The 24,193-nt window shown below is 38.3% G+C and overlaps 2 protein-coding genes across 3 annotated transcripts; both read left to right on the top strand.

Moving 5' to 3' along the window:
• Window positions 1–4,324: 4,324 nt before the first annotated feature.
• Rpn5 (regulatory particle non-ATPase 5) lies at window positions 4,325–12,093 on the top strand. 2 transcript variants are annotated; one of them, XM_074089131.1, is made up of 9 exons: window positions 4,325–4,483; window positions 4,578–4,644; window positions 5,441–5,557; window positions 5,886–5,998; window positions 7,998–8,376; window positions 8,645–8,868; window positions 9,384–9,540; window positions 10,583–10,746; window positions 11,594–12,093. In XM_074089131.1, exons 2-9 carry the CDS (start codon window positions 4,585–4,587, stop codon window positions 11,733–11,735), a joined length of 1,356 nt encoding a protein of 451 aa, XP_073945232.1. In that variant the 5' UTR covers window positions 4,325–4,483; window positions 4,578–4,584; the 3' UTR covers window positions 11,736–12,093. The 2 variants fall into 2 exon arrangements, with proteins under 2 accessions (XP_073945232.1, XP_073945231.1); XM_074089130.1 differs by having other exon boundaries at window positions 4,566–4,644.
• Window positions 12,094–13,383: 1,290 nt separating this feature from the next.
• Window positions 13,384–22,758, top strand: LOC141428999 (uncharacterized). Its single transcript, XM_074089128.1, has 9 exons — window positions 13,384–13,646; window positions 14,559–14,681; window positions 15,780–15,887; window positions 16,658–16,812; window positions 17,451–17,606; window positions 18,642–18,748; window positions 19,375–19,486; window positions 19,891–20,021; window positions 20,440–22,758. Exons 1-9 carry the CDS (start codon window positions 13,482–13,484, stop codon window positions 20,601–20,603), a joined length of 1,221 nt encoding a protein of 406 aa, XP_073945229.1. The 5' UTR covers window positions 13,384–13,481; the 3' UTR covers window positions 20,604–22,758.
• The last annotated feature ends 1,435 nt before the right edge of the window (window positions 22,759–24,193 follow it).

The following is a 24,193-nucleotide window of genomic DNA, read 5'->3' as shown; positions in this document are numbered from 1 at the left end:
AATTTGACTGGATGGAATACGAGCAAGTGGGTCTCCTGATGGTAAGAGATCACCACCGCCCATAAACATCTGCATACTTATTTGAAGGGAAAGACTTTCACGATTTCAAACTTCCATCACAAAAATCACACTGAGGGGCTGTTTCACCATCCATTGATTAGTGTTAACTGGCGGTTAGGTGTGATGCCGTCTCTATTTGTTTTGTTCGAATAGACGGAGACGGCATCACATTTAACCGTCGGTTAACGCTAATCAATGGATGGTGAAAGGCTGGAATGGATAGTGTAAGTAAGTAGCGGTAATGCGATTTTTTTAAATCGCCACATCATCGCCACATCGGTTTTCTGCCCCGATTCGGAATTAGTATAGTTCCATGTAAATACATAACATAAATCCGGCGTTGAGTTTCACATCTACACTAATATTATATTTACAATAAATAACTCTAACGGGTAAAAATAACGGGTCACTCAAACGAAGTCAGTCAAATCATAGTTATTACTCGTACTTACCTTTTTTTTCCGTCAATAGCGTTGCGGCATAGCCGTTTTGTGTTTTTGTTGCGTGTTATTTAGGTATAATACTCTTACAATATACAGTGTGCATGTTCGGCATATTCGTCTCCACGTTATCAGTGCAAAAATACGCACGACCGGAGTGAATACAACCACTATTTCTACTACGTTTCATTGGGTCATAGCACACGCACCTCTACATTCGAGTCGCTTATACATTGGCACATGGGAAATAGGTACTCATCTAATTATATTCCCATCATCATCATCATCATCATCAGTCTACATAATCACTTATACCATATTTCTTAGTGGGGGCTCGTTAGGGAGTAAGTGAATTTAAAATGTATCTATTTTATAAGTGCATATTGTATACACTTGCTTCTGTTTGCTCTTCTTAAAATAAATAAATAAATAAATCATATTTATTGTGATGATTGTGCGCCGACAAAACAACTCTACACAACATTTAACAGCCTATGTTATGTTATGGATAACCATGGGCGGAGGTGATCGTTTTCCATCAGGTGACCGGCCTGCTCGTTTTCCCCCTGCCATCCTCTGAATGAGGAGAGGAGTACTACCGCAGCTGCAGCCTCCTCAGAGGGCTTGGGATGTAGTTCCCATATGGGCCCAGTTCAGATATTAAAAAATATAAATAGTTTATTAAAAAATTATCGCTTTACAAATTGCTTGCCGTTGGTAGGTACGTACCTACACTAGGCAAAGCCTGTCCACGTGACAACCGGAATTCGGGTACAAAACACTTTACTTAGGTATTAAGACTTCGACTTTTTTTTGATTTTTTATTTATTTAGACTTCGTTTTAGAGATTTTATTTCTTGTAAGTACTCCAACCAAACTTTATACACACCCACTGAATTTCTTCGCAAGGGTGAGGAATCACGATAATATTTTCCTTCACAGTGAAAATAGTAAATTTCGAATGTTCGTTCATAAGTTCCAAAAACTTGGAGGTGTGAGCCCAGGTCCGAACTCACGACCCTCTGCTTAACAGGCCATAGGTCAAACCACATTAGACCACGATTTGTATAAAAAAAACCAGATTCATCTCCTTTGAAAAGTGGTGTATGGCATGCTGTTGTTACTATCAACACTATCAACAAACGGAGAGCACTCGAGTCTGACCGATTATCATATGCGGGCAGATTAAATAAAAATAGTTCCAAATGTTACAAAATCAAGTCAGAATATCTCAGATAGGGATATGTAGGTACATTTATGTATTAAAATATACATATAAAGTTTAAAAGAATAATGGACGAAATATATACCTAAAGTTAAAAAAGAATAATGGTCATTTCATTTGATATGCAATTTTCTCAGAAATTAACAATTTTTCAGAATTATTGTTATAAAAACCCCCGACTTTGTATCTTCAAAGTTCAATATCTCAAAAATGGCTGAACCGATTTTGATAAAACATGTCTAAGAAACATCGCTAGTAAACCGGCTTTCAAATTAAAAAACCGCATTCAAATCGGTCCACCCGTTTAAGAGCTACGGTGCCACAGACAGACAGACAGACATGCATACAGACACACTTTTTGCGTTGGGGGTTAAAAATAAACCTAACCTAACCTTAACCTAACCTAAACCAATTTGTAGATTGCACGCATCATAAAAGTTTGTATAATTAAAGCCCGAAAATCATGTTATATCGAAATGTATTTCGTCCATTTTTTAGGGTTCCGTAGTCAACTAGGAACCCTACTAGTTTCGCCATGTCAGTCCGTCTGTCTGTCTGTCTGTCTGTCCGCGGGTAAGCTCAGAGACCGTTAGTACTAGAAAGCTGTAATTTGACATGAATATACATATCAGTCACGCCGACAAAGTGGTACCATACATGTTATTCCAGGTATTTAGTTAACCACATATCAAATAGGATCCAAATCCGGCTACCTAGCTATTTTAAACTGAAGGAGTAACAAACAAAAGTTCCCGTGGTAATTCCCAAAAATTAAAAAAACCGTGTCAAATTTTATGGTAAACGGTTCTGTTGCTCTGAGGACGAACTCTGGTCGAGTTCGAAACGCGACTGTGTAGTGTGGTGGTGGAGGAGATGGATGAACACATTTGTTGTATAGTCTTAGATAAGGTCGCGGGTGAGCATAGTAAGTAATTATTTTTAGTCCATTGATAAGCAAAGCAATGCCTGATTCAATAAAGAACATGGGCGACCGGGCTTTGCTCTGCTAAAACTCGATAATAAGCGCTTTCCCAGAGATAAGACCAAGCCTAGATCGATTTGTCATCCCTGAAAACCCCCACATACGAAATTTCATCGAAATCGTTGAAGCCGTTTCCGAGCTTCTGATTATATAAGGTTTCAATTAGATAGTATATAATAGATTACCTACCTATATGCAGACAATGCAAGTGGTCAACAAAAAGTACAGCCAGCAAAAAGTCTATAAAATATAAATATTAAATATTTTTTTTAATCAAAGCATACGTATAATAATAATAATGATATTTATTCAGACTTTTCCATCCATTTTGTTAGTTTCTTAATGTAAGTTTGTAAATTCATTATTCATTCCACCCAAATTCCACCTATTCCATCAATATTTATACCGTTGCGGCCTTCGTTTTGAACTTGGAATGTCGGAGTTGGAGCAAAGTTGGAGTTGTCCGCGTTACCTTAAAGGTGCGGCCACATGCAACCGCTCGACGCTCGTTTCCAGCGTCAAATCTGGTCACGTCAGTCACATATAGCGACAAGGCTGAAAAATGTTGAGCTTTATCGCTGGAAAAAGAACCTCTTCAATTTCGGAAAACACAGTGCTATTTTTTGTTTTCATTGACTCCAATTTCTTTTATTTGTACCACTGCCACGACTGGCACTCCTTCTCCACGAGAACCTCCTTTTAGACAGACTGCCACCAAGATAATTCCTGCAAGCAGCCATCTTGACGTTGCTGTTCGACGCGGCGACTTAACGCTACTTTTTTGAGTCGGGGGAAATTCAAAGTCACGTGACCAGATTTGACGCTGAAAACGAGCGTCGCGCGGCTGCATGTAACCGCACTTTTATATTTAAGCTGCTCTTACTTACTTCCTTCTTAATTCCACTGGTTGAATAACGTTATTTAAAGTAGCTCGAACACTATGGTGTTTAAGTGTTGCCAGCGTGTCCACAATAACAAACGTGGTAGTACTGGTAGTTATGGAAGAACCTTATTATGTGTAGAAATCTACCACACAATATCTAAAGCCAAAACCATATAAAACTCTGTTTTTCGAATCTACTTTGTCCTGTGCCAAATTAAACACAATTGCTCCATCTCATTTCTGTCCTTAGTTCAGACCAAAGAGGTAGGGGATACAATAAACTGAGAAATAATACAATAAACTGAGAAATAATAAATAATAAACTGAGAAATAAAAAGTGAAGTGACTTGCAATCCGACCAAGTTCAGACCAATGAATGAATCCAGAGGCCGTATTGCCTGACGTTTCTGACGCTCGCGATCGTAATCAAATGACAGATTTCGCATACAAAAAATTTATTTGATTCCGATCGCGAGCGTCAGAAAATATGTTAGGTAAAACGGCCTCTGCGGCCTCTGGATCATATCTTTCGTTCGTTTTTTAGAAAAATATGGCTCTGTCCATTGGAGGACAATTTTGCCAGTGTCTAGTAGGTTTTGCCGTTGTACGGTAAAAAAAATCTAGAAAACGATATATGAGAGGTAATGGTGGATGAACGATGACAGCGCGAATCGGATCATATCTTTGTTGTCTGTCTTTGTTCCTGTCTCCTGTCATACAAAAAAAAAACGAACGTCAAAGTACGTGAATTGTCAAAAACGGATCGGTCGGATTGCAAGTCACTTCACTTTTTATTTCTCAGTTTATTATTCTCACTAAAATTTTAAGCTCGGCAATTTTGAAATTAAGCACGTCGTCGTACTAAATTTGAATATTCTAGTTCTACAGTGACTGTAAGCTTTGTTTACTTTCCAAGTTTATCTAATGATTTCTGTTAATCGACATCTATTTAAATCTGTTTCATTTGCATTGCAGTTACTGTTCCAGTGTTAAAATGACGACAAACGATGATCTTTCTAGTCTCGATGCCGGAGGAAAGATAGTAAAAATGGAGGTAATTGATTTTGATTTTTTTTTCATCTCGAAATTTAGGTTATGCAGATGACGCTACCAATGATTTTACTACAGAAGTTTGTTTTGATCAGTTAAATAGGATAAATAGAAAGTAATCCCTCCATCAATTAACGAGCAATAAAATGGTTGAAAACTAAAAGTCTTCAAGCTGTAAACAAAACACCAACACTATGAAAAAAGTGATATTGTCACAATCAATCAACAAATACCTATTAAGTTTTTGTCTAAAATTGCACTTTTTTGCTGACTGTACCGGCTTTTATTTTGACAGTATTTGCATTGTCATCCAACTTAGATGTATACCAAATTTTAAGCCAGTTCAACATCTAGAAGTAAGTTGAATTCAATCTAATATTCAAAAGAAAGGAAGAAAAAAAAACCATTTATTCATGACTATAATTACAAATAGTCAATATCATCCCAGCCTATATACGTCCCACTGCTGGGCACAGGCCTCCTCTCAGAACAAGAGGGCTTGGGCCGTAGTTCCCACGCGGGCCCAGTGCGGATTGGGAACTTCACACGCACATTGAATTGCTTCGCAGGTTTGTGCAGGTTTCCTCACGATGTTTTCCTTCACCGCAAAGCTTGTAGTAAATTTCAAATGTAATTCCGCACATGAATTTCGAAAAACTCAGAGGTGCGAGCCGGGGCTTGAACCCACGACCCTCTGTTTGAGAGGCGATAGGTCAAACCACTAGGCCACCACGGCTTTTTTTAATTCTGTTTCTCTGGCCCTCTACTACACTGGCATTAAACATCTTTTGTTATTCCAGGTGGACTACAGTACCACATGCGATGAGAAGATTCCATTGTGGAAGTCATGGGCCTCCAAGGGTAAGGTCCAAGAAGCCATTGACCAACTGTTAGCTCTGGAGAAGCAGACAAGAACGGTATTTATCATATACTAGCTGCATCCCTCAACATTGCTCTTGTCAAAAATTTGAAAAATCTCCTAGTACAATTCAAAAAACATGTTTGCTAAATTTCAATTCTCCAGCTCCAGTGAATCAGGCTGTGAGTTGTATGTCAGTCAATCATTCAGTTGTGTTATTCTTATGCAAGGTGTTAATTAAATAACTAAAAACCTGATTGTGGGAATTTTTCAGAATCAAGAGTAGAATCCTAGTAATAGTACCTAGTAATGGTCTGTCTTCTGCAATTTAATGACTCATTGCACCTTTTTTTACAATATGCCCTAATGATGTATTAATTTTGTAGGGAGCTGACATGGCTTCGACGGCCAGGATTCTGGTGGCCATAGTGCAAATTTGCTTTGAGGCTAAGAACTGGACTGCCCTGAATGATCAAATTGTACTTTTGTCTAAGAGAAGGTAACCTATTTTATTTAAGCCCAACACACACATATGATGGGTGTGGTTCGTACATGGCGGTATATATGGACGCACAACCCACCCCCCGTGCGCGCCGTCGCTGTCTTGGCGTCAATATCATCATCATCATCCCAGTCTATTTACGTCCCACTGCTGGGCACAGGCCTCTAAGAATGAGAGGGCTTGGGCCATAGTTCCCACGTGGGTCCAGTGCGGATTGGGAACTTCACTCATACCATTGAATTACTTCACCGTTAAGCTCGTGGTAAATTTCGCGCATGAATTTCGAAAAGGAGAGGTGCGGGCTGGGGTTTGAACACAAACCTCTGCCTGAGAGGTGATAGGTCAAACCACTAGGCCACGGCGTCCATATACTGCCATTTAAATACGCCCGTCGCGGGCTCACGCACGACCCTCACCTGTCGTCTGTGTGTTGGGCTTTAACCCTAAATAAGACAGACGTAACCTCAATCTCAACCAACCTCTACCGTTTACTGTTATAATGAACCTTTTTGCATTTAGCAATATGATACAAATTACACTATATTTGTTAGTAGACACTGTATTTTATTAAAATTTGACTGCAAAATTATTCATCACTGGGTACAGTCACCTGCATTCATATCTGCCACAGAGAAGCATGTGAAAATACTGACACGTCTTAATGGCCCTAGAAATGGAGTATTTTATGCGGGTCTCTATTGTTTCCCATAAAATTTAAACTCCGATTTTAACAATCCATAACGTTATTCATCATAATTTTTGCAAGTCATACTATCTTAAGTCATAACATTAAACAGTATAAATTGGAGTTCCGATTTTCGCAGGTCATAATTATTGTAGGTCATAAAATTGGTTAGTCAAAACATTCGAAGTCCATATAGTATGCCATTCCATAATGTTAAAGGCAATAAACTAGTTTATAATAATTGCTGTAAGGTATTTTTTCACAGGTCATACTGATTGATAGTCACCTGATAATTTAGTCATAACATTTAACGTCATAATGATAATTCAATAAAAACTCTCATAATAATTATAAGAACGAATTCAATTATTTATCAAAAAAATGAAATACACAATATTTTAACTACCTAATATACATACCTTACTATAGTTTTATGCATAATAATCAAGTTCATAATAATAATAAATATATTTTATAGGAACATCGAGGATCAAAAATCATATGTGAAGCAATATTATCCGGGCTGCTATAAAAAAAAAACCTAACATCGAAGGCTAAGGCGGGAGCTACGCTCCGCTTCGCTCCCGCCTTAGCCTTCTAAACCTAACCTATCCGAGTCGCTTCTGCTCCGAACCGTCTTGCTCGCTCGCTTCGCTCGCTCGCACAAATCAAATTATTTTCAACAAAATTTTTATTAGTCATATTATCTAAATTAGCACTTTCAAATGTACCTATACCTGGAAATGTTTATGAGTAATTATCTATATGCCTATCAATGTTATGGATTTGGTTTCTTAGACCTAGACACTATAGGCATTAAAACGATATGAGTAACAACCATTAGTACAGTGAAATATATGGCTTAAGCTATTTCTGAATAATTATCGTTAGATCTTTGAACGTTATAGTTAAAAATGTATGACTTTTGTGATTATAGAATTTAATAATATATACTATTAATATTAGACCTAATAAGCATTATACTGACCAAAAATTATGACTAGTGATGTTTATGTTTATAAATTATATGGATATCAATTTCTGACCATCGAAATTCGGAACAAAAAAATGTATGGGAAACAAAGGGATCCCATTTTATGCACGCTTTGCTGTGTCAGGAATTAGTGCTATTGACTACTTTACAAAACCTGTTATTGATTTTATACTACAGTGCCTAATTTGGGCCTGTTCAAAATAACTTTTACACATAAATCTGTCATCTCCCAGGATCAAAGGTATTTGGGCACAAATTTGTGCCTCTGAGAGAGGACAGGTTAAAGTAAATAATATAATTTGTTTTTATTATCTTAGATCCCAACTGAAACAAGCTGTAGTCAAAATGGTACAAGAATGCTACACTTATGTGGACAAAACACCTGACAAGGAGACAAAAATTAAGCTCATTGAAACTCTGAGAACAATAACCGAGGGCAAAATCTATGTTGAAGTGGAGAGAGCCAGACTGACCCACATCTTGGCGAAAATACGCGAGGATGATGGTAATGTTGCTGAAGCTGCTAAAATCATTCAAGAACTGCAGGTGGAGACGTATGGTTCAATGTCAAAGAGAGAAAAGGTGGAGTTGATATTGGAACAGATGAGGCTTTGCCTTGCTATCAAGGACTATGTCCGAACGCAAATCATTTCCAAGAAAATCAATACGAAATTCTTTGAGGAGGAGGATACTCAGGTAATATTTTGCTTTTTTGTGTTTGGCTTCTGTCTGATACACGTTGCCATGGTTTGGATAATGAATGAAAAGAAGCATATATCTGTATTTGGACTGGAAAATTTTGTGTGTAATTTAGTCCCAAGTACATATTTTACTTTTTGTTGCGTTTGTTAGTTTACTTGTAATAAAATTCTATATTATATTTTTTGCTCTGTATGGTCTTTAGGATAAATACCTGAAATACTCATTGTGATTGCTATGAATAAATAAAAAAAAATCTCAACAGGAGCTAAAAGAGAAGTTCTACCGCCTCATGATAGCTGTGGACCAACACAACGGTGCCTACCTGTCTGTCTGTCGCCACTTCCGCGCCCTGGGTTCGGCGGGCGGCGCTGACGCGTTGACCGGCAGCGTGGTTTTCCTCGTGCTGGCTCCCTATGACAACGAGCAAGCTGATCTCACGCATCGTCTCAACGAGGATAAGGAGCTGGATAAGCTGCCGGAGTACAAGTAAGCAATCTTGAAGCTTTGTGGTTAATGGGCACTAGTGGAATTCCCTGCCTGCGTGATTTTCGCAAAATCCGTCCTTTATTTCTTGTCTACATCTAGTTACCATTTACTAATTCCAAAGTGTTTAGAAATAATACAGAATAAATGATCTGAATATTTCACATCAGCTTTGGATAGCCATAGCAAAGTTTTTTCCAAATTATCATCTGAAAACTTATTTTCAATGAAGTAAAATAGCAAGTCAAAATCTCTGGCGAAAAGTTCAAATGAAACTAGATCTCTAAATAAAATATCAAGGTGTTGATGAATCAGTCATGAGTCTTTTTTAGGGTTCAATAGTTGCAAATTAACCATATACTACTACTTACTCCATAGTAGTAGTAGTAGTTCCACAGCTATGGAACTGAAATGACAAAACTTTCTTGAGTTGGTTAGCTTATTTATTGAACAGAATTTTTGTAAAGTTTAAAGCTTACCTCTGCATAGTTAAATTAAATTTATATTTTTGTTTTCAGGCAACTACTGGGCTTATTTATTAACCCTGAAATCATCAAGTGGAACAGCCTGTGCCAGCATTACGAGAAGGCCTTGCGAGCGACGCCTTACTTCGATTCCAGTGACGAAAAGGGCCAGGAACGCTGGAACGATCTTAAGAACAGAGTTGTTGAACATGTAAGTTTAACACTTATAGTCATTCCTTAAATTAGGGATGTCACGAATATTTGTATTCGCATTTGCATATGCGAATAATTCGCATCATTTTAAACATTCGCATCAACATTCGCATTCGCATAAAACGATGCGAATATTTTGCGAATGCGAATGTGTGCAAGTCGTGACGTGTTTCGCCTGCGCCGGCCACCGGCCGCCGAGACGCCGACTCGCGCATGCGCAAAGCGCGCCAACCCGTATTGCGTGATTAATTTTGACCAATAGAAAGCACTTTTACTTGTGATTGCTTGATTAGTTTTGTTTTTGAAGTTGAGTTTTTAGTGTACTCCCTTAATATTCGCATTCGCACATTCGCGTCCTAAATATTCGCATCCGCATTCGCATTCGCGAATGTGATAGACATGACATTCGTGACATCCCTACCTTAAATATGTAATTTATACATTGCTAAAGTTTTTTTTTATTTGACTGGATGGCAAACAAGCAAGTGGGTCTCCTGATGGTAAGAGATCACCACCGCCCATAGACACCTGCAACACCAGGCAGGGGGATTGCAGATGCGTTGCCAACCTAGAGGCCTAAGATAGGATACCTCAAGTGCCAGTAATTTCACCGGCTGTCTTACTCTCTACGCCAAAACACAACAGTGCAAGCACTGCTGTTTCACGGCAGGATTAGCGAGCAAGATGGTGCTAGCAATCCGGGCGGACCTTGCACAAGGCCCTACCACCTGCATTTAGCAAAAGGTATCGCGCGAACACAATTATTTTTACGGTTTTTTTTTCTATTCAAAACTTGGACCCGCGTGGGAACTATGAACCAAGCCCTCTCATTCTGAAAGGAGGCCTCTGCCTGTGTGATGTCATTTAAAACTTAGTACACTTGAACTACTTTGCCAATGTTGTTCGGAACTTGAAACAAAGGATCGGTTTCTTTTTCTCATTTGAATCTTCAGGAATACGAAGAAAACCGATGAGTCCCGAGCGAAATTAACTTTCTGGTCTGTACTACCCTTGTCTATATTATACTCTTACCTTCACAGAACATCCGCATAATGTCCATGTACTACACCCGCATTTCCGTGCAACGCATGAGCGAGCTGCTTGGACTGTCAGAGACAGAGACGGAAGAAGCACTGAGCCAGCTCGTAGTTAGTGCCGTCGTCAAGGCCAAGATCGACCGGCCAGCTGGCGTCGTTCATTTCAGGTAACTTTTTTCAACATATCAGCCGTAGTACGTCCAGTTTTGGACATAGGCCTGCCTCATATACCCTCAGTTGCTTTGGTTGAAAGCGGTCTGTATCCACCGTAAACCCGCGGCTTTAACGAGGTCGTTCATCCATCTCATTGGTGGACGTACTACGCTATGCTTGCCGAACCGCGGTCTCCATTCGAGAACTTTTCGGCCCCAACGGCCATCTGTTCGCTGCCAACACCCAACTATTATCCACCCAATAGGCCAATACTCAATTACGTCTTTCACAATTAACGCCTTCCGATCTTGTATCCAGAGGCGTCTCTAGCCCATGTAGCGGCCGTGTGCAATCCTTTAAACCACGAATCATTTTCGAGCTCGCAAATAGACGTGCTTATTGATTGGTTAAAATTCAGAAAAAAAGCAGGGATTGGTTTACACGCGTGATGCAATGTCAGATGACGCGCAGAACACGGTTTTTAAGCCATTTTTCTAACGCAGTTAAAATTCCAGACTTATTATTTATTCGTAGGGCGCATGTTAATTGAAAGCGCCGCGGCGGCGGACTGCTTGTGTCTTTCGCATTCACTTCTTTCTGGTCTGTTCCAGACACTTTAACAAGGCCATCAATCCATCACGGTTGCCTGACTATATTTCTATGTTTCCATTCTCAAGTCTCAATATTTTTCATGCGAACTGTTGATGAAGAGTTATATTTTGTGAAGGAGAAACCAGCATTAGATTGCTGTCCTATTCCTGTAAAAAAACATATTTTTATTTTACTCTAGCAGTAAGATTTTATTTGCTATGAATTACACCTGATGGCACGATTCAACAGAACAATGACGTTTATTTTCAGTTTGAACATGGACGCTTCCGACCGTCTGAATGAGTGGTCGAACAATCTGAATACGTTGATGCAGCTTGTCAACAAAACTACGCACCTTATCAACAAAGAAGAGTGCGTGCATAAACACCTTCTTGCAACCACAGCCGAATAGTACAACCAACCTTCAACCCAATATTGGCCCAATATTTACACGTTGGCTCAACGTGGAGACTGTTTATTATATATAATTAATCAAGCAGGTGTTGTAACGCTTTGCATTTGTTACTCTGAGTAATGATTTTGGCTGGAAATAACATGTGCAGTGCCCATAAATGATGAATGATAAGATAATTCATTAGATATGTATTTAAATTTTGTTTATACTTTAATAATCAAACTATTGCTGTCGAAACGAAAATGAATTATATATTTCTCGTAACATTTAAACAGTTTTTGGTCTGGTACCTACTAAAAATACTTATCTTATTTCTGTAAGTCTAGCAAATAAATAAATTTTAATTGATTTATAATATGGTTTTTTATTTGAAAATACCTAGTCGCCGGGACGTCAAATGATTTTTCTCAAAAATGTCCGTAAAAGTTGACATTATTCTTTACATATCAGAAGGTGAAGTGCATAGTTTATGGTCAGCGAAAAATTAAAAAATTAAAAAGATTGCAGGCGCGCTAGCTCGACAATAATGAATTAGCGCGCCTGCAATCAGTCACTTTTTTTTTAAGTTAAAAGGCCATGGAAATGTTGGCACAAGTCGTATACAGCCAAGTCTAATGGCCGGTATCAGATATTTTGTTGGAACTCCGGACTTTTTCTATTGGGTCTGAAATAGCTTTGTGTTTTCGGTGGAAAAATACACCTGCAGTTCATTTTTAATGAAAAAAGGCGGGAAAGCATAAGAAAAATATTATAATAAAATTAAACTCTATAATATATTTTGAGAAAAAGTTTATTCTATTTCAGAATTATTTACCATTTTGAGAAAAGCTTTATATTAGTCTCGGCTGGAATAGCAATTGCTGGCTTCGTATTAGTTAAACGGACTCGCAAGCTCGTCCGTTTAATACTCATACTCAGCCAGCAATTGCCTACTTCCAGACCACGACAATAATCTACTATTAAAGGACGGAAAGAAGGAAGAAAAGGCTTAATATCTAACCATTCATAATTTCATCCAATTTCATCTCTCACGTGATTGACAAGGCGGCAGAGAGAGTTAGGGTAGAAAAAGGCAGTGAATTTAGTACACCGACACCGACGAGTTATATAAAAACTAGACAACGCAACGTGTTTGCGATCTATATTTCAATTAACTTTAATATCCCTTGTGTTTATTTTCTAGCTTTACTTATTTTTAATGTAGATGATAGCACTGACAACAGTTGAAATCGAAGCAGCGCTCGACCATAGAGAGATCCATACGGCCAACAAAAAAAAATTACCTATACACAAAACAATGAAGTCATTACACATTTTTAACAGACTTCAAAAAAAGAGGTTATTGTAACTCTGGTCCATATCTCTTTGTAAAAATAAATAAATTCGTCTATACCTACCAAGTTATATTTCGAAAGATTTCAGCAGAACTATTGAACAATTTTATCATGTTTATCTATCTATTCTTAGTATTTTCTACAGATGCGTATGGCGATAACAATAAATCCGCTACAGTTATATTGCCTCGATTAAACAGTCTCATGCATACTGTTAATTTGTAGATTAACTTCTAAGTTATCTGTTCGCTTAGCATTTCGTTAATAAATTACTGATTGTGGGTAGGTATTTTTCCATCAGATAAGATATTGCACATACCTACCCCAAATTATCAATATTCCGCAACAGTTACTCAACGCGTGAAGAAGTTAGTTAATTAAGAACAGTAGGTGATCACTTCGTCGCAAAATGTTAACATTATTAGTGTCATTCTTAATTCCTTTTACTTTAGTTGTAATATTTAGAATTCTAAATGCACAACAAAGGCCCCCATTGTTTGGAGTGTACCAGCAAGGGAACCGGACATACTGGATTAAGTTCATCGTTATATACTTATTTTTACGAACGAAACAAGTAAGTCGTAAATTTTATAGCTATCTACTTCTACTTTTAGATATTTTTGTAGGGGAGATTCGGGTAGCCCCGGTTCGCCGCCGCTGGGAACATTTTAAGGTGTGCACTATTTATATATGTGTGCCTAGAATCGACAGGGACCGGGGCTACCCGCCGTCCGAAGCTACCCGAATCTCCCCTATATTAAATTCAGTTTCGTTTTACTATATAGGTTACTTTACGTGTTTTTGCTAATGTTTTTGACAGCCAGCCAATTAAAACTGAAATGATTCTGTTTATATTCTGAAACAATGGTTTCCTGGCGTATATTCTTCATGCATCTGATAGGGTAGTGAATTTTCATCGTATACAAGTACCTATATCTCTTGTATGCCTCCATGCTTCGGCTGTAGCCGATCAAAAAACTTTGTCCACACAGTAAGAGCAAAAAAGACTTCGATGTTTACCGACGGGAAGACGTCTTTTTCGCTGTTATGGCGTAGACATCAAAGCGTTTTGTTGATCGGCTTAAGCCGATTCCGCGTCGATAGATGTGGGCGGACCCCTTCGATTTTCAAATTTCGGAGTACGCCCTCAGTTCGCATTGAAGACCCAAATAAGTACAGTCGACTTCATAAACTGGTGAGCAAAAATTTGATCAAAAATATCTGAACACGACTCTATTGCTATCGGCGTAGAAGCGTGTTCAGATGTTTTTGATCAAATTTTTGCTCACAAGTTTATGAACTCGACTGTACCACCGGTTTAGTTGTAGTACCGGTACCGCTACTACAACTAAACTACCATGAGCCAGTCGCTTGCCAACCGAAGGGTTATGTATTTAATAGTACGTTAAAAAGATCAAAGCCACGTGTGTAAAGCCGGATACGTGTTATCTTTACAATTAAATGACAAATCGTGTCCGTATCGCAGCTGATAGTGCATCTGCGGAGACTGCGCGCCGTGGACACCGGCCGCAGCGATGACGGCACCATCCAGATCCACGAACAAGACGAACCCTTGGAGCAGAAGTACAACCTTGGAGATTATCCATTGGTAAAACACTTCTAAGTAGCTTATAAGTTTCGATAGAGTGGCCGTACGTGGTCGTATAAAATGATCAGTAACCTTCATGACTTTAAATAATTTATTGAATCCGGCGTAACTTTGCGGAGGGAGGTCCATATTAATGAACTAAAACAATTACTTTGCACACCCGCGACCTTACTTGTATGATACTCGTAGCTACGCTTATGCAAGATATGCGTGTAGATAGTCTAACACCTGGTAGCATGGTGTACGGTTGTGTTGCTCTGGTTGAGTTCGAAACGCGTCAGTGTAGTGTGGTGGTGGTGATAGATAGGTTTGTGTGATTTATGAGGAACTTCATGAACACGCATATCTTGTATAAGCGTAGCTATCATAAGGTCGCGGTTGAGCAAAGTAATTGTTTTAGTTCTTCATGATTTTCTTGGGAAAATTAGTGTGGTGGTTTCGTTTTGCCTTCCACACCGCAGTCCGGAGTTCGTAGTTGGCAATAGAGAGCGCTGCTGTCTACTCGCACTTCAGGCCCCTTGATCCCCTTTTACGACACCCACGGGAAGACATGGGTCCGTACTAGGTATTCTAAAACACGGCACGGACATATCATTTATTTAAGTTCAGAGCCGGATTAAGCCAGCGCGGGGCCTGTAGCAAATATTATCATGGGGCCCCTAATTTGTTTCAACTTTATACCTACTATTAAATAAAACACTATAGTCGCGCATTTTGATACCATCTGTTTCTTTGAGGGCGGTTTCGTGTTGGTGTTGTGGTGGTATTGTACGCATTGATTAAAAAAACATGCTTCTATCTAAACTGTCATTTTTACGATCAGAAAGCTGGCCCGCGGGGCCCCTAGACGCGCGGGGCCCGTAGCATCTGCTACTCTTGCTACGTAGCTAATCCGCCACTGCTTAAGTTGCCAATAATTGACTAAGTAACTTTTACTAAAGTTGGTACTTTGCGTCTTTGTCGATGGGTACCTGTACCTATCCCTGCACAGCACCGCTCTGCTGTAAAACTGCGTTTCTATTGGTTCATGAAAAACACATTCGTCACATATCTCTGATGGAAACGTAGTCTAATAATACCTACCTCTTTTCTCTTTAGGCAGTGGACGCAGTATACTACAATGGAATGACTAAAGAAGGGTCCGCACTTGTTTGCGGAGTCGCCCGAAGAGCACGGAATGAGGTCGACTCGTTTATGTATCTGAAGGTAAGCTAAACATAAACAGTGTTTATACCCGCGATCGATCCAGACTCACTTTTTATTATTATTTGTTTTTATTCGACTGGATGGCAAACGAGCAATTATTTTGAAATATACTGTTAGCTTTTTGACAAGGTGCACAGCACAAATATGTTTGGTTTGGTACTCATACACGCTAAAAAGGCCGTATGGATTTGCATTAATTCGGTGTGTAGTCACTGCAATAACAATGACTCTTTATTGTACACCAGATATAGTAAGCGATACAGAAAATAGGTACACAGAGAGAAAATTACAAGGTAAGCAATAGGCAGACTTATCGCTTGAGAGCGATCTCGTCCAGGTAAACTTTTAACAGAAAGAAGGAAGGACTAGTTTACCGCCGGTGGTGCATCAACAGTGGATTAGAATAATAAAACGCAACAAAAATACATCTACACATACATATAATACACGTCTAAAATAAATATAGGCAGTGATATTCCTATGAAATCGGGCTTATACGTGTAAAATTCAAGGAGATTCGACTGGTAATTCGACCTATTCCTTGAAGTAAGATATATAAACTAGATGCTACAACTAGATGCATTAATTTTGGTCCAGTCAACCAGGGGTGTAAAATATGTAGTGGTTTGCTTTTTTTAAACAGGAATACATAGGTTGAATTACCAATCTTTCTGAGACATTAAGTGTTGCATATGTATTCAATTTAGTAAAATCCCGGGTTTATAATTCGAATGCAGACTAAAAGGGTAATTTAATCACAACTTTTCCAGGTGGCGGGAGAGGAACTGTTGCTCACTCCTTTAATGCCCGACACCCGCGTGAAACAGAATGATGTGGAAGCGGGAGAGTACAGGGCGCAGGGCATTTCTATCACCAACTTCTTGCCTATGCGTAGCTGGGAGATCGCGTATAAGGGCGAAATGAAGTAATTACCTACCTAGTATCTCAATATTGCTAACATTACCATTTATTTCGATTCGACTATCAAGACAATGAAAGGCTTTACCGTTCATTCGCTTGTAAGGGTCGATCCACATTTGTATGTATGTACAATCGAGTTCATAAACTTGTGAGCAAAAATTTGATCAAAAATATCTGAACACGACTCTATTGTTAACGGCGTAGAAGCCAACCTATCATTTTACCGTATACGAGAGTGACCATGTATCGTATCGAACACGCATTTGTCGTATACGCACACTTTGGTATTAAATTTAAATCATGAGAATTTAAGATTACGCGATGCAACACGAATCGCTACTTAGGTATAGTATAGAATACCTACGGCGTGTTTCATGATCGCGTATCGTCGGGGATAATACGAATCCGCTGATCCATCATACGTAAATAAGCGTATCGTCACGACATACATGAAGTTTTAGGCACGTCGCGCACTGGACGGCCATATTCTGGGTAATCTGGTCCCTGGTCTGGTTAATCTATGATGAAAACTAACCCAAGAACCTGTTGAAATATTTCAGAAGAATTCGAAGACGTGTCTAATAAGTAATATTATTATAAGATCACCTATGTACTAACAATAATTATTTTACCTCATTTCAGAACTAAAGCCGATGCTAAAAAGACCGTCGAACTGTCCGTTGTTTGGAGCGCTCACTTCAGTCACTTCAACTACGATTCACAGATGTCGCCACGCAGCATGGCCAATGACATGGCAAGGGAACCCTGGTCCAGAGACTATTTCAAATTGCTGCAAAAGTAAGAGTTACAATCAGTTTTGTCCCAATGCCTCTAGAAAGGAGGATTATGTTTTCGAGTTTACGTCTAAGTATTATAATCGAATCAACTGAATCGTAACTTTGTGTGGAACCTTTTCACAGAAAATGTTATACTTAGTGGCATTTCATTGCCTGAGTAGGAAAATCACTGTGACACTTAATGTGAGTTTATTCTAGCGCCAATCAGGAATCAAATAGTTCTATAGTAAAAAGCTATGTCTGGGTTTATGTTCCTTTTTTCCTGTTTACTTGTATTGCCGTGCCCTATCAGAGCGTCACATGTATACCTAGTTTGTAATTTTCCATCCTAACGCCTGTAATGTGACATGCAATAAACAATTTTGAATTTGAATTTGACTTCGGGCACAAAACACAGATAGTTCAGAAGTCAATCTCCATACAAGTGCGCTCGAGCAACGCACACATAGACACTGCTCACGGACACGATATCTCGGCACGGTTGGGACCAGTGCGAGCGCGAGTGCCATGCGCTTGAGACACGCGTCTGTGAACTTTTTTGTGCAATAATGGAGCAAAAAAAAAGTTATGATGACTGTTCAGTGGACGGTTGTTTAAATTAAATAATCGTGAATTTCGCCAAAAACGAAATCGTCGCAAGATATTTTCTGTGACAAATTAATTATATATTTAAACTTAAAATATTTTAGTTATTAATTTATTTTTCCATTCTTCCCGTTTCATTCTCAACAATAAATCAAACAACTAGATAAGAGTGCCACTACCACGATAGTTTTTTGGTGCATAAGCCATAGTTGACAACCTTAGAGCGACCGCCGAGCGTAGGTATGAAAAGTGAAGTACATACAGGAGATTGACTTCTGAACTATCTGTATTTTGTGCTTCGGGCTGCTAATAGACTCTTGTTCGTAATTCCTTATTTACCGCCCTTAACACACAATGTACTATTCATTCCCTCATTCCTTTTCTGCCAAGTCCATACGAGCTAACTCCCTTGTTGTCTGAATCTTTTAAATGTTTTATTTGCATGTTCAAGGTATCACCAATCTCACTATGAGCAAATGGGGCACATTGAAGGCAGCGTGACGATTGATGGAAAAACACAGAACATTAGCATGCCATGTGTTAGAGACCACAGTTTCGGTAAGTCCGTGAAATGGAACGACTACTTAATTTAACCGTTAATTCATAATTCCGTGCTTCCCAATATTAGATAAAAATATGTACTCATTCAAAGTTTCAAAAATATGTACCACAGACTTATTCCGACGCAATAAGGCCGTAGTAACATATTTTTGAGTGGTTCAAATAGATACTTATTTTTGCACTTGACTGTACAAAATAAAATATGTTTTTTTATTCATGGGAAAACTGGTGAATCAGTTTTAAATAGCAAGGAGATTGTTAGCATATTCAGGATTAAGCACGGGATAGAGTTTAAAACAATTATTCGCAGATGAAGGGAGTAGTGACTAATGAGAGATGACCTACCTAAACATAAACCTCGAAAAGATTCGATTTGTCTCACCAATCAGAGATACATTTTCTGTTACAGATATCTGTGATGCCATCTCTGTTTCTTTTGTCTGAAAAAACATAATACCTATATTTTCTGTCACATAAAAATTATTCACCAAAAAGGCCTTAAAATGCCTTGGAGATTTTTTTTTCTGTGTTTTATAGACACATGCAGAAGCACACAATTGTAATAATTTTTTGTTACGTTCTGCTAAAAGTTTTTAGGATTAATAAAAAATATTTGTTTCCAGGAAAATACAGAGAATGGCGCAACTTCCACAGATACGTCTTGCACTTCATATTCCTCGAAAACGGAGACTGCATGGCGGTAGGAAGCGTATCGCAGCCGGCTATTCTCTCTCAGTGAGTAATGCACTGCAATGATGCCACAAACTTACTTCTATTTCTTGATTCTTTATTTTCCTAGTGTCTGTTCAGAATGCATATTAGAAGTTTTAACATAGTACTTCGTAACAGATTCGATAGTCGCGATTGACATCCGATATGTTCACCGCCAGCGGTGTAAGTAGCGGTCGAAAAGTATATGTACATTACTCTTTTGAGTGCTAAGACAGGGGTGGTGAAATAGGTACTCTATTTTATTGAAGGACGGAGAAATGGTAGAGCATGTTTTTAAGCTCTACAGAAGATGTTCATAATCATTTTTACCTATTATTATGTATACATACATAAACATACTACACACTACATTATATAGTAGGTAGGTACATAATACTAAATAAACTAGCTTATTTGTTTTATTTCAGTCTTACTATCGGCTACGTGTGCCGCAAAGCCGACCAGACGATATACCCCGTGAAATCCAGCGATTTCCTGCTCTACCAGCACGGAGAAGACGAAATAATGCCTAAGGACTATGGATTCACCTTCAAAGCCGGTAAGCATCATCATCTGTATATACAAATGAATCCCTATTTCCTTTGGTCACGCCATAACTTGAGATCGACTTTGCAGATTCAGGATGTAGGTAATTTTTTTGGAATTCCCACGGAAATTTTTAGGACATCCCGAATTTGGATGAAGTTTAGTATGTAGGTATACGCTGGAAGTCTGGAATAACACATACCTAGGCTACTTTTTGATTCCCAAATTCCTACGGGATCGCTTAGTACCATTTATTGAATAATTTCTCCACAACTCGGAAAGAAAGAAGATGATGATGCTATTTTTATGTTATAACTTTATGCTTCCGGGAATAATCGTCTCGATTTCTTTCGATCGCGAACACCGAAACTCAAAAATTAGAGTACCTATCTGCTTACCTTTCTTTACAATATGTCATTCAATATTTGCAGGTGGAGAAGTGTACGCAATTAAGGTAAAAGTGAACTCTGAAGATTCGTTCTACATCGGGAAAGACAGAGAGGCGAAATTATACGAGCGCTGGTCAACGGTGCAAGTGAACGACGTGAAAGGCTGGGCCTGCGTTGAGTGGCATTACAACAATACCCGGCGCTAACTATGTTAGTTATATACACATACTAGCATTTACCCGCGGCTTCGTACGCGTAAACTATTCGGTCTGGTAGTTGTAATTGAAATTTTCGGGATTTTACAAAATTCCCCTGGAAATTTACAAAATTTATATCGTGGTCTTCATTGAGGTTGTGTTGTGAATAACTGTACAAAATTCAAGACTCTAAACCCAGTGCTGAAATTTGAAAGTTTTCCCTATCCAAATTCGAATTCAAAATTCAAATTCAAATCATTTATTCAGTAAATAGGCCGCAATGGGCACTTTTACACGTAATTTTTTAAACTACCAGCGCTTTCGGAAAGAACATCATTGGCAAGAAGAATGCGGCGCAAGAACCTTGGTAGAAAGTCATTTTTTCAAAATTAAATAATTTCAAATAAAATACTTAAAAACTACAGTATACAATTTAAGAAAAAAATACAAAATAATAATAATAAATAAATAATAAACTATCCAAGTTACAAACTAACTTTTCGCCAAATTTCATCTAAATCCGTCAAGCCATTGACATTAGATTGATTTATTGCATTAATTGCGCGACCGGTCATGAGTTTTTGAATGATAAGAAAAGTAATGTTTTCTATCGCGTATACACGTTACATGTTTAATATATGTATTTGTCTTAGTAATAAGAAGAAAATACCTACCTAAAAATGTGCGCGTTCTGACCAACCTATCTTGAGCCTACACGCTTTGCCCCTATTTCCTTTCCCCCTTATCCACATTGATTAGTGCTAAAATCTCGGTAGCCTCTTAAGTTAATAAAGCATTTACGAAAGGGGTCAAGTTCAAAAATATGTATCTTAAAGCGGTGGATAGGTTAATATTTTTACACTCAACTGTAGTACCTACCTAAGTCTAATCTATAGCACAACATTTCGCTGCGCGCTAAAGGATTCACGGCATCAAAGGGAATGCCACTTGTAGGGCAGCAATAATAATAAAAATAGCGAGGAAAGTCATTTTATTAAGTGGTGTAACATTTCATTATTCAAAGGTTTGCTTAAACTTAAAATTAATATTTTAATATGGACTAGCAAAAATGTAGCTTTGGTGAACATAATACTTTAACGTTAAGCCGATGATGTGCTATAATTGCACCCATAACGAGTTAGTTAGATGCTAAATTGGTCGTTTCGACTCCATTATCGGCAGTAATTTATTCTAAAAATCAATGACTTGAATATACACTCAAACTTATTTGTTAAGTCGTTCGGAACTGGAAACAAAAGGTCGGTTTTCTTTTTCTTTCTCATTTGAATCTTTAGGAAAACAAATGAAACCGACGAGTCCCAAGTGACATTTACATTTTAGTTATACAGTACCTCAGTACAGTACATATTTATTATTCTTTTTTTCAAAATTGACAGGATTATTCATCGAATTACTGTGGTTTTTAAGTACAACAATTAACCAATAACTGCTATTGAAATGATACATTAATTGTAATATACTCTTTGAAAAATAGTATCTGATGAGTATGTTTCAGTCTAGACAGTATCATAACTCATTAAATATCTTTACACTTTATTACCTTATCACTTTAACTCTTCTAAATTTCACATATGGTGGCCTATTCATGATTTTAAAGAGACAAAGTACTAAAATGAGGAGATATTTATGATGTTGACTGTTCAAGCCTCATCTAATGTCAGTACATATGCTTACCTACTCCACCAAACTACAAGTGTAACATACTGTTAATGTGCAACCTCTAAGTAAATATACTACTTTTTTACTAATATGTTTAACAATATAATGAACAATGAAGCGAAAAATATACTTTGAGCGCAAATTAGTACAATATAATGTTAAATGATAGACGGTAGCGTTTAGTATCATTGAATACTATACCTACTTTCCTAGCTTAATGTGGCTAGCAAAAGCTGTTTTGACTCCGTTTATCGCTATTTGTCTCTCTCTACTTAGACCGTTCTGAAAGAGAGAGATACTTTGACGTGCTCTGTCATGAGATGCCGACCATGTTTTAGCTCAGTAATCCTCTTTCTTATTGGTGTTAGAAAAAAATGCACATAGCGATAAAATAAGTCTCGGTCGCTTATGCTGATGTAATGTAAAGCTAATGAAGGTACTATAATCATGTTTACATTTAAACATTAAATTACAAGATATGGAAGACTGGTGGATTCACTTTAACCCAGAGACTATGCGCTCAGTTCCTCGCAAACCTTTATAGCGGTAACTTGCTCCGTTAGAAAGTAAAATATACGGTATTCACAATTAAACAATAGTCAAGTAAAACGAAGTTTACAAAAAGTAAAGCCTTGTCCACACTTGTAGCTTTGCCGCGTCGTACGCTTAGGCACCTCGCGCACTAGACGGCCACGACCACGACCAATGGCCGCAGCGACTAAATAAACCATATGAACGTCGCGCACTTGGCCACAACGGCCAACTGGCTGCTTCTTTAAACAATCTGGCCGTTGCTGCCACTGGTCGTGGTCGTAGCCGTTTAGCGCGCGAGGTGCCTTAACCTGAGGCCGTATTGTCTAACGCGCGGACGCTTGCTATCGCATTCGTTATTTCTTTCTGTCTAACGGTGTAAGATCGTGACAGAAAGAGATGGTAAAAGCGATGGCAAGCGTCCGCGCGTTAGACAATAAGGCCTCTTATTCCGGTTTGGACGCAATGAGGGCTATCGCGTATGAATTCGCCACTAGAGGCGCTAGTGTAGCGTGAGGTCTCCGAAATGTCAAATCTCATAGTTTTTGGGTGAGCTACGCGGGTTTATTTAAAATTAGAATAATTTTGTGAATATTTTGCAATATCTGAAATTAATTATGGCAAATATGCGTTCCGGGGCAATGAATGTCTGTGTTTTGAGACAGTTTTGTCTTTCGGAAACCTTTGTCCTCCCTTTTTTCCGAACAAAACGGGGACTATGCAACACTGTTGCATGCTCGATATTTTTATGGTACGGTTTTAAGGTGTATTAAATATGATTTTAATCTAAACTTTGTTTTCGCGCCCGTAATAACAGACTTTGAAAGCCATACTTAAAAACTTCACGCAACAGTGCGCCATCTAGTGAGACAAAAAACGATAGCCCTCATTAATAGATACACGTTTAATTCAACGAATTTGATACTATGCGGTGCTATGTTCATACGCCGAAACAAATCAAAGTGTGCACGAGACATAATACTCAGGCGAGACATAATGTTCCCTGTTAGTTATAATTTATAATAAATACATTTTACACATTACGATAGCTCTCCAATTAGCGTTTCCGCTTGAGAATTGACCTGGCCATTCATTAGGTAGTCAAAAATAGTCGTGCTAAGTATAGTTTCTACAAAATTTTAAGACTACAAAGTCTTGCTAAAAACTGATGTAAGGGATTAAGTTACGCTATGATCTTTGGAATGGATACCAGACTAGAAACCAGAGTAAATCACAGCACAATATTAATTTGAAATGTTTAACATTTCGCCAGACGGTTATGTTAACACAGTTAATAAGGCAGAGAATTAGGCTCTGCGCAAACAAGTCAACATTTACTACGATTAATTTCTACGAAACGTCTTGAAATACGTAAAATAAATGTAACC

This window comes from Choristoneura fumiferana, chromosome 6, assembly GCF_025370935.1.
Source record: "Choristoneura fumiferana chromosome 6, NRCan_CFum_1, whole genome shotgun sequence".
Taxonomy (NCBI): domain Eukaryota; kingdom Metazoa; phylum Arthropoda; class Insecta; order Lepidoptera; family Tortricidae; genus Choristoneura; species Choristoneura fumiferana.
The sequence above is the reverse complement of the archived record's forward strand: the minus strand, read 5'-3'. Positions and strand labels throughout refer to the sequence as shown.